The following is a 10,838-nucleotide window of genomic DNA, read 5'->3' on the forward strand; positions in this document are numbered from 1 at the left end:
GGTTTAGTTTCTTTTTTGTTAAAAGAGATGGGGTCTCACTGTGTTTGCCAGGCTGGTCTTGAACTTCTGGCTTTGAGCAATGCTTCCCTCCTTGGCCTCCCAAAGTGCTACGATTACAGGTGTGAGGCCCCCATTCCCAGGCCAATTCAGTCTCAGTTTTGCAAGGTGAAAAGCATTCTGGAGATGGGATGCACAGCAACGTGAATGTACTTAACACTACTGACTGTACACTTGGAAATGATTAAGACAGTACATTTTATGTATATTTTAAAGTTAAATTTTTTTTTCTTAATTAAAAAGCAAAAAGAGCCAGGTGTGGTGGCTTACACCTGTAATCCCAGCACTTTGGAAGGCTGAGGCAGGTGGATTGCCTGAGGTTAGGAGTTCGAGATCAGCCTGGACCAACATGGTAAAACCCTGTCTCTACTAAAAATGCAAAAATTAGCTGGGCAGGGCAGCGTATCGGGGGAACCAGCTCCCAATATTTCAATGTAGATTCTTTTCTATTTTCCCTAAGTGTCAGCTGGTCTGAGAAATAAAGGGAAAGAGTCCAAAAGACAGAAATTTTAAAGCTGGGTGTCCGGGGGAGACATCATATGTCGGCAGGTTCCATGAGGCCCCCTGAGCCGCAAAACCAGCAAGTTTTGATTATGGATTTCAAAAGGGGAGGGGTGTGCAAATAGGGTGTGGGTCACAGAGGTCACATGCTTCAAGGGCAATGAAATATCACAAGGCAAATGGGGGCAGAGCAAGGTCACAGGACCAAGGTGAAATTAGAGTTGCTGATGAAGTTTCATGTCCCACTGGGTACGCATTGTCATTGATAATGTCTTATCAGGAGATAGGGTTTGAGAGCAGACAACCAGTCTGACTAAAATTTACTAGGCAGAAATTTCCTAATCCTAATAAGCCTGTACCTACAACTGTATAAGACAGACACTCCTAGAGCAGCCATTTTAGAGACCTCCCCCTAGGAATGCATTCACTTTCTCAGGGCTGTTCCTTACTGAGAAAAAGAATTCAACAATATTTCTCCCATTCACTTTTGTAAGAAGAGAAGTGAAGTATAACTCTGTTCTGTCTGGCCCCTCAGGCAGTCAGGCCCAATGGTTATCTCCCTTGTTCCCTGAAAATCGCAGCCATCCTGTTCCTTTTGGATGGCCAGATTTCATGTTGTTCAAACACACATGCTCTATAAATGATTTGTGCAGATAACGCAATCATCACAGGATCCTCAGCTTAATGAAGATGACAGGATTAAGAGATTAAAGACAGGCATAGGAAATTATAAGAGTATTGATTGGGGAAGTGATAAATGTCCATGAAATCTTCACAATTTATGTTCAGAGACTGCAGTAAAGACAGGCATAGGAAATTATAAGAGTATTGATTGGGGAAGTGATAAATGTCCATGAAATCTTCACAATTTATGTTCAGAGATTGCAGTAAAGACAGGCATAAGAAATTATAAAAATATTAATTTGGGGAACTAATAAATGTCCATGAAATCTTCATAATTTATGTTCTTCTGGCAAGAACACAGAGCCAGTCCCTCCATTCGGGGTCCCTGACTTCCTGCAACAGCAGCGGGTGCCTGTAATCCCAGCCACTCAGAGACTGAGGCAGGAGAATTACCTGAACCCAGGTGGAGGTTGCAGTGAGCCAAGATCTCACCATTGCGCTCCAGCCTGGGTGACAGAGACTCCATCTAGAATAATAATAATAATGCTTTGGTCTGGAAAACAACAGAACCTTCCAGTTCTGTCCTGTAAGCTTGCCCTGCCCACTTCACAGCCAGCACAGCCCACAGTCCACATACCCGAGAGCCATCAGGGCACTATGGTCCCCTCTGAACAGGAATGATGGTTCCTACCATTCCACCCCTGGAGGAAGCTGTGAAATGGCATGGAGGCTTCAAAAAATGCAGCACCCCAGATACTAGGAGTTATGTACAAGGTGGGAAAAAGAATCCTATCTTATCTACGTTCCAGGCTGTCAACGGTGAGGCTGTGGCTACCAGGTTAGCCCTAGGATCCAGTGTCAGAAGCATCACCTGCTGAATCTCTCTGAGGTGTGCCTTGAAGATGTAGCCAGGACCTGGGAGATGGCCAGCACTCAGGAAGTGAGCCAGCCCATACCGTCCTGAGAGGCTGGATCCCCTCTGGACAGACAAGGGACTCTGTCACCTACTACTCAAATCCTCTGAATCAATTGAAGGCCTGTGGAGGCTGCACAGACCCCTCACCATTCAGTGTCATAAAAATGCTACTGGGACAGGGCTTAATATACACATGGTGGTAATCACAGGAAGCATCTCCAACAACACAGGAAATGGAACCTAAAAGACGGAAACAATTATATCACCACGGGCAAAACGAAACAACTCCCGTGGACAGGAGATCCTGGGGTGAAAAACACTGTCAATGACATATAAGCTAGATTGGTGGGCAGATTTATTTTCATGTTTCCTAAATGTCATAGCAGGAAAATACCAACAATTTAGAATCAGCCCCTGGGTGAGGGGCCGTCTCTGGGACACTCCTCCATATAGTGGAAGGTGGCTGAACAGTTTCTTTCCTTTCTTTCTTTCTTTCTTTCTTTTTTTTTTGAGATAGAGTCTAGCTCTGTCACCCAAGCTAAAGTGCAGTGGTGTGATCTCAGCTCACTGCAGCCTCTGCCTCCCGGTCCAAGCAATTCTCTGCCTCAGCCTCCTGAGTAGCTGGGACTACAGGTGGCTGCCAGCATGCCCGGCTAATTTTTGTGTTTTTAGTAGAGACAGGGTTTTACCATGTTGGACAGGCTGGTCTCAAACTCCTGACCTCACGTGATCCACCCACCTCAGCCTCCCAAAGTGCTGGGATTATTGGCGTGAGCCACGGCGCCTGCTGGCTGAACAGTTTCTTTTGAAACAGAAGCTGAGACCAGCTGGGCTCTACCTGGAGCAGTTTCTGACCTCCAGATCTCGTGGGAGGTGGGGTCTGCATTCACAGACGTCTGATGAGAGATGTTTGGCTTCGGGAGGCTAGTGTGGTGGAGGCTGTAGGAAGCAAAGGGCATGGCTGGTGTCCTGAGGGAGACACAGAAACAGGTCCAAGTTACAGGCTCCCACTGGCGTAGTCAGGGACAATCTGGACATCAAAATCAGTGGCAGTAGGGACTGCTTACAACTTGTTCAATAGCACAATGCTCCCCCCAGCCCCGTGATCCACACTGATATCCCTGAATAAATAGCAAAGAGAGAAGTCTTCCTTACCACAGAGTGACCACTGACCCACCAATCAATGTAGAAGGGATGAAGTTAGAGAACCACCATTTGGCAACCACCCTATTAAGAGCTGATTCGGTCCAGAATCAACACTGAGGTCAGGCATGGGGGCTCATACCTGTAATCTCGGCACTTTGGGAGGCCAAGGTAGGAGGATTTCTTGAGACTAGGCATTTGAGACCAGCCTGGGCAACAAAGTGAGACCCTGTCTCTGCAAAAACATTAAACCACAAAATAGCTGGGCATGGTGGCATGTGCCCGTAGTCCGAGCTACTCACAAGGCTGAGGAAGGAGAATGGCTTGGGTCCAGGAGTTGAAGCTACAGTGATATATGATCATGCCAACTTCACTCCAGCTTGGGGCGACAGAGCAAGACCCTGTTTCTAAAAAAATAAGAAATTTCCAGCCTGGGCAACATAGCAAAACCCTGTGTCTACAAAAATACAAAAATTAGCCAGGTGTGGTGGTGCCTGCCTATAGTCCCAGATACTTGGGCTCAGGCGGGAAGATCACTTGAGCCCAGGAGGTTAAGGCTGCCATGAGCCGAGATCACACCACTTCATTCCAGCCTGGGGTGAGAGAACAAGAACCTGTCTCAAAATAAAATAAAATGAATTTGAAAAAAGGAGAGAATCAACAGCAGATGCTAATACTAGTGAAATTATAAAGTCCTCATACATCTTCCTGATAAATCCTCATTACCAATTTTTTTTTCTTTATTTTTTTGAGACAGTGTCTCATTCTGTTGCCCAGGCTGGAGTGCAATGACGTCACAGTTCACTGCAACTTCGACCTCCTAGACTTAGGCCTCCCAAGTAGCTGGGACACAGGTGCACACCACCATGCCTGGTTAATGTTTTTCTTTTTAATAGAAACAAAGTCGTGTTATGTTGTCCAGGCACTCATTACTAATTTTTATTTTTGAGATAAGATCTTGCTGTGTAGCCCAGGCTGGAGTACAGTGGCACGATCTTGGCTCACTGCCACCTCTGCCTCCAGGGTGAAAATGATCCTCTCACCTTAGCCTTCCACATAACTGGGATTACAGGTGCATACCACCATGCCTGACGTAAATTTTGAGTAGAGATGAGGTTTTTCTATGTTGTCCAGGCTGGTCTCACACTCCTGAACTCCAGTGATCCCCTACCTTGGCCTCCCGAAGTGCTGGGATCGCAGGCATGAGCCACAGCGCCTGGCTTCATTACTATTTAATCTAGGCACAAAGTACTTATTTTACGGGGACAAACCTGGCCGACATTCTTTCTGCCCAGTGATAAAGCTAGCATCATCAGCAATGGGGTAAAGACGCACTGCAGCCCTCCTGATGAGACACTTGGCAAGGACCAGATGTCCCACTGCGGTGCTACTGCCAACAAAGCCCAAGCTGATATCAGCCCAAGGGGCGGTCCTCGGCAAGCCCCAGCAAATATCAGACAGCCCAAAGGGCAGCCCTCTCCCTGAGCCGGGGGAATCACTTGAACCCAAGGCGGAGGTTGCAGTGAGCTGAGATTTTGCCATTGCACTCCAGCCTGGGAAAGAGAGCGGGACCCCATCTCCAAAACATACCAAAAAACAAACATAATGGCTGAATTTGGTGGCTCATGCCCATAATCCCTGCACTTTGGGAGGCTGAGGCAAGAGGATCACTTGAGCCCAGGAGTTCTAGACCAGCCTGGGCAGCATAACTAGACACATCTTACAAAAAGTAAAAGCTGGGTGTGGGGGTGCAGCATGCCTACAGTACCAGCTAGTTGGGTGCTGAAGGAGGAGGATCATTTGAGCTCAGGAGGTCGACGTTGCACTGCACTTCAGCCTAGGTGACCAAGCTAGACCCTGTCTCAAAAAAAAAAAAAAAAAAGCCAGGGTGCAGTGGCTCACTGGCTCACACCTATAATCCCAGCATTTTGGGAGGCTGAGGTGGGCAGATCAGTTGAGGTCAGGAGTTCAAGATCAGCCTGGCCAACATGGTGAAACCCTAGCTCTACTAAAAATACAAAAATTAGCTGAGGGTGGTAGCACATGCCTGTAATCGCAGCTACTCAGGAGGCTGAGGTGGGAGAATTGCTTGAACCTGGGAGACTGAGGTTGCAGTGAGCCAAGATTGTGCCACCGCACTGCAGCCTAGGTGACAGAGTGAGACTCCATCTCAAAAATATATATATATAATACATAAAATATGTATAATATATTTAAATATAATATGAATGTTATAATTATATATTATGTACAATTTATGTATTATATATATATATAATTTCTACAAGAAAAAAGTAAAAAGACTCAAAATGTTAAAACAGGCAAAAAAAAAAAAAAAAGGCATAAAATAACCGCTTGGCAGTTGGACTGTGCGTCTGAGAGGTGTGAATCCGCCTCGCCTCCGAGTCCTCCACAGGATCAGCCACATTGCAGGGCCACTGATCACTGCCGCCACCCGGGCAGCGTCTCCTCCTGCTGCCCCCTTTCTCCTTGCCACTCTCTGGGGGCACCTGTTCAACGTGTGAATTGCAGGTAGAGGCCCGGCCTGGTCTGCACGTGCCAGCAGATCTGGGATGGGCCAGCATCTGCAGGGAGGGGCCTGCATGCAGCCTCCCGGGAAAGGTGATGGGCCAGAGAGACTGAGAGGAGTCAGAGGTGCACAGGCAGCTGCTGCTGGAGCAAAAGGGTCTCCTGGGAAGTCAGCCAAGAGGCCCTGGGTTAGGGCCCACTGAGGCCCCAGCACAGCCAGACATGAGAGCCCCTGGTTCACACTCCCTACCTGTGCAGTCCGGCATCAGACCCAGCCTGTTTGGACTGGCACAACAGGCTCTTTGACCCAGAGCCTCCCTATCAAGACCTGCTGGTAACAATCAGGGCAGCTTTACCTGGGAGCTGGTGAGGGTCTGGCCCCCCTGGGCTGGAGGAGAGTGTGGGGTGGGGGCACATTGCCTTCAGTGGGCAGGAACCACAACAGGTACCTGTCCACCAGGATGAAGTAGGTATGCCTGAAGTACAGACGTGGAGGGACACAGAGTGGCTGGAAAACCAAGCTCTTTGTTAGTGTGGGCTATGGACACCACCAAGCACCGGCAAGTGCAGGGAAGCCCAGGGCCGTGGCCCCGCCCCTCCCAGCAAGAGGCATCTCCTCCCTACTTTTTGAGTGATGAGGCTCAAGGCCAAGGAGAATATGTAATACTCCAACAGATCTGACAGCAGCGTCAGGGGTAAACACACAGGGTTGCTGAGTCACCCACAGCCTCCCTACCTCAGGGCCACCAAAGGATACTTAGGACTAGGTTCAGGCCAAAGCCCCCAGTGAGGGGGAACTGGACCTCATTGTGGTACAGGGGACTGTTGAGGAAGACGTGCTCCTGGATGGATGCCTTCAGAGGACCCTGCAGAGATGCAGCAAGGCTGTGGGCAGGTGCTGGCACGTAGTGCCTGATACCTGGTGCCCCCCACACAGCAGCCTTTGGGAAGGCTGCTGGGGAAGACGTGCACACAGAACCAATCTGTGGGGACAGTGCCCTGTCTCTGAGCAGTGCCTGAACAAGAGTCTTTGCTTAGAACTTCTCCTACTGTCTCATAAAAAGCTGCAGACAGCAAGGGTAGCAGCCATGCAATACCCATGTCCTTTCCCTCTCATATCCCCAGAGCAAATCACCCCTCAATTTGTCCTTGGAGGACTGGAGGAGACTGCCCATCACCGCAGAGCTGTGCAAGGTCCACTGTCCCGAGCACCACTCTCACCACTGTGGTTTACTTACAGGCAGGAAGGAGATAGGAAAGTCAACCTTATAGTCTTCAGCTTGAAACTTATAAACCAACTTCATCATTGGGCCACTGAACATTAAATTGACCAAACAAACAAAAACAGGGCAAATAAACTGCAAATTATCTTGCTTCGATTGTTTCTTAAGAAATCGAGAGTGATTTAAAGGTGGAATCACCGTGAGAAAGCATCCAGCCTCTCTCAGGTGACAAACCTCCCTACCCAGGATTGAGAAACTCCATCACGATGCTGTACTCCACAGGATCCACGTGCCCCTGTAAGAAGCAGAGGTTCCAGCCAATGAGGACACCATCCAGGCTGCCGAAAATGCTCTCTACCAGCCATGGAAGATGGTATGCAGATCCTGAAACAGTGTGCAGTGAGGCTGCAGGCAGGCCCAGCACCTGGCTCTAGTCCTGCACTGCCTGCTGCCCAGCTCCCTCTGAGGAGGCCACTCCCTGGCTGAGACCCATGGGATCAGCCCTGCGCCCAAAGGAACCCTGGTGTGATGGTGCCAATGAGAAGAGAAGCTTTGGATTCTTCCAGTGTGGTACATGGCATACCAAGCAGCGTTGCTTTAGACTTGGGCCAGTTAAGTCAGTCAGTCTCTTAACAAAATACATTTTTTGTGGGTGTGACAGAAGACTAAGGAAAAATAAATAAAACAAAAACAATGAAGAAAACAAAAAAAATTAAAATTAAAATAAACAAACTACATATTTTTTGAGACAGGGTCTCACTCTGTTGCCCTGGCTGGAGTGCAGTGGTGCAATCACGGCTTACTGCAGCCTTGACCTCAGTGTCTGGAAGATGCAAGACCCCAGTCAGGGTTTGAGCCTGCAGGGGGAACATGCAGCTAACCAAGTCACAGGGTGGTCAAGGCACTGTCTCAGGCAGGACGAAGGAAAAGCTAGGGGGATGAAATGGGGGATCAAATACTCTAAATTAAGCAGGGGACACATGCCCTGGTTAGAGCCCACGGGACTGACCCTTCCAGGCTGGAGCAGAGGAGAGTCCTGGCCAAGGCACTCCACATGGGGGCCTGTGACCCCACAGGCAAACCTGCTACCCGGGCACATTTTTCTCCTGGTGAGTCCCCTCGCTCGGTCTTGCTAATGCTATCAACACCCTGAGCCCAGGAAAATATATTAAAGTAAAGCTCTGGCCCAAGTGTGGTTGCAGATCTTTCTTGGCTATCTTCACACAAAAGAATAAAGCAAGCAAATTACAAATCAAAGAAATTCTGAACCCGTGGCCTTCATCTGAGTGAGACTCTGGCGGTCAGAAGGAAAGTCTCAAGCATTCAGACTGTGGCAGGAACCCAGTTGTGGTATCAGCAGCTAAACCCAAGAGCAAGAGGCTTGACCACTATTTGCAGAACTCTCGGGTAGGTAGGAAACAACTTAAGAGTTTCCAAAATCGAAATCAGAAACCCAATTCCAGGTCTTGGTACTGCAGTACTTCCTGCCTGTCACTGTCTGGGGCAGCTCAGATGTACGGTCCAGCATGAACACACCTAGAGGAGGCGGCGGCAAGCCCCTGCTGCTGCTGCTGCCACTGCTGGCACCGTCAGGTCAGACCAGGTTTGCTGTCCAGGCCAGGTGTGGACCGGCTGTGCCTACCTTCCCCTAAATGCACCTGTGATGTGTGTCCTTTCAAAACGTTCCCATGGCAGTGTGCTCCTTGCATGGCTTTGCTCCTGGGACACATCCTAAAGGATCCCCTGCACACTGCCAAGGGCTTCGGGAGCATGACCTGTCTTTACTGCTTCTGAGCCTCAGGACTCAGGGTTGATGCAGGGCCTCTAGCTGAAGCGGCCTTGATGGAAATAAGTAGACACGAATGTTGCTCAAGGAGCATGAGTACAGTAGATGCTACAGTTACGGGGCTCACCCATTCCTAATAATTGTGATTTGTGCCTCCTCAGAGAGAAACACAGGCAGCACTGCCCTCGGGGGAGTGCCGGCCCTGGTGGAATGCAGCCAGAGGATGCCCCACCTGCCCAGCACTACCAGGCTGCCCAAGGAGGGCAGGCGTGGGAAGAGCCCTACCTGGAGCAGCACCTAGGATGGGGCAGAGACTTGTCACATCACTGTCCCCAGCAAAGGCTACATGTTGTCTCCTTCAGTTGATGATACACCTTTCTGAGACGCAGAGCATCCAGGTCAGACATTCTCTACCATTTTGTTATTATATTAAGGCATTAACTTAGAATGAGGTTTTTGTGCCATTCCTGGTCGTGCCACAGCTGAACTAACCAGGTCCCTTCACCATGGGTCAACTTCCTGGCCCTGATTTGGGTTCTGAGAAAAGGCATCTGGATTGGCAAGTCTTTTATAAAGACGTCAGCAAAGCTTCACTTGAAGTGAAAGTGAGAGGTTTTCTACCAAGACCATTGATTGACGGTCAGGCAAGAGGGGCAGGGTGGCCATGTGTGTGCACAGAGGGCAAATACTGTCTTCCAGGTTTCTGTGGAAGGCTGGGTGTGTTGTGACCTTCTGTGGGTCAGGAATGCTGTGCAGAACACAGTAATGCTTTTTCCCCTTCTAAAATGTCCTGACCTTACACATTTGACCCACAGCTTTAGGGATTTCATGGACAAGCCCCATCCACCGACTTCAGATTTAAACACTCCACTTCTAGGCTCTTCTTTTTAGCCAGCATCACCCATCAATAGAGAAGCCCTCAAAATTGCAAATTCAGTTGAAAACCCTAACTCTGCTTTCCTAGAATTTAGGAAATCTATACACTGAACACTTGGCTTTGAAGAAACAGTTTTCTCTGTGTCAAGTTACTTCCGTGGCAGCTCCTTAAGTATGTACCATCCCGCTGCACCCAACCCCATGCCAGCAGGGCAGGCTGGCATCCCACCACTGTCCATGCAGGCTCTGGGGGTCCCACATGCTCCTGCAGGCGGAGCTAAGCAGCATGACATAGAGGTCTTGGTTTTATACAGAACCTTTAATTGCAAAGAACTTGAAAGCAGCCATGCTGGGGGTGGCAGTGGAGAACCCACCACACCCTCCCCTCAGTATTCTTCACCTTCTTCAGCCTCAGCTTCCACAGAATCCACGCCCACCTCTTCATAATCCTTCTCCAGAGCTGCCAGATCCTCACGGGCTTCAGAGAACTCCCCCTCCTCCATGCCTTCTCCCACGTACCAGTGCACAAAGGCCCGCTTGGCATACATGAGATCGAACTTATGGTCCAGGCGAGCCCAGGCCTCTGCGATGGCCGTGGTGTTGCTCAGCATGCACACAGCCCGCTGCACCTTGGCCAGGTCTCCCCCAGGGACCACCGTAGGGGGCTGGTAGTTAATGCCCACCTGCCGGAGAAGGGGAAGAAAGCAGTCTGTGAAGCTTATATCAAACCTAGAAATGGTGGCTACTTTTCCTCAAACAGAAGACGCCCTGTAGGTGAACAGGAGAATTCTCAGTTCACCCCACAAATGTCACTAAGCCCTCCTCTGTGCCAGGCAGGGTGACAGTTTCAGATAACATGTTTCCCAGGCTGGCCTCAAACTCCTGGGCTCAATCGATCCACTCGCCCCAGCCTCCCAAAGTGCTAGGATTACAGGCATGAGGCAGCATGCCCAGCTTTTTTTGTTGTTGTTGTTAGAATAAAGTATTTTCTAAAGGATTTCTGTGCCCCTTTCTTAGGTGGTAGAATTCATGTGGAAAAGGCAGGTTGAACTTAGTAGGAATTTTATGGGCATTTTGGGGAATCTTATAGGTGGTGTATATATTTATTTTAACTTGAGCATTACTATAAACTGCTTCACTACATCCTCCACTCCACTGTCTCATGAACGGTTTGATTTAAAAA

The 10,838-nt window shown here is 49.1% G+C and overlaps 1 protein-coding gene and 1 pseudogene across 1 annotated transcript; both read right to left on the bottom strand.

The window, feature by feature from the left end:
- The window catches only part of LOC105501459, a 9,842-nt pseudogene extending 2,488 nt beyond the window's left edge, over positions 1-7,354 (bottom strand).
- Positions 7,355-9,953: 2,599 nt separating this feature from the next.
- Positions 9,954-10,513, bottom strand: LOC105501460 (tubulin alpha chain-like). The gene is made up of 2 exons (XM_011927433.1): positions 10,460-10,513; positions 9,954-10,338 (listed from the first exon to the last, which is right to left on the bottom strand). The coding sequence occupies exons 1-2, from the start codon at positions 10,511-10,513 to the stop codon at positions 10,042-10,044; spliced, it is 351 nt and encodes a 116-aa protein (XP_011782823.1). The 3' UTR covers positions 9,954-10,041.
- Between the last annotated feature and the right edge of the window lie 325 nt (positions 10,514-10,838).

This window comes from Colobus angolensis, unplaced genomic scaffold (assembly GCF_000951035.1).
Source record: "Colobus angolensis palliatus isolate OR3802 unplaced genomic scaffold, Cang.pa_1.0 Scaffold711, whole genome shotgun sequence".
Taxonomy (NCBI): domain Eukaryota; kingdom Metazoa; phylum Chordata; class Mammalia; order Primates; family Cercopithecidae; genus Colobus; species Colobus angolensis.

Excerpts from the sequence above, each read along its gene's own strand:
- LOC105501460 (XM_011927433.1), bottom strand. The coding sequence starts at position 10,513 with ATGTTATCTGAAACTGTCACCCTGCCTGGCACAGAGGAGGGCTTAGTG. Across the intron at positions 10,339-10,459 it reads AGGAGGGCTTAGTGACATTT|GTGGGCATTAACTACCAGCC; the intron begins GTGGGGTGAACT and ends CTTCTCCGGCAG.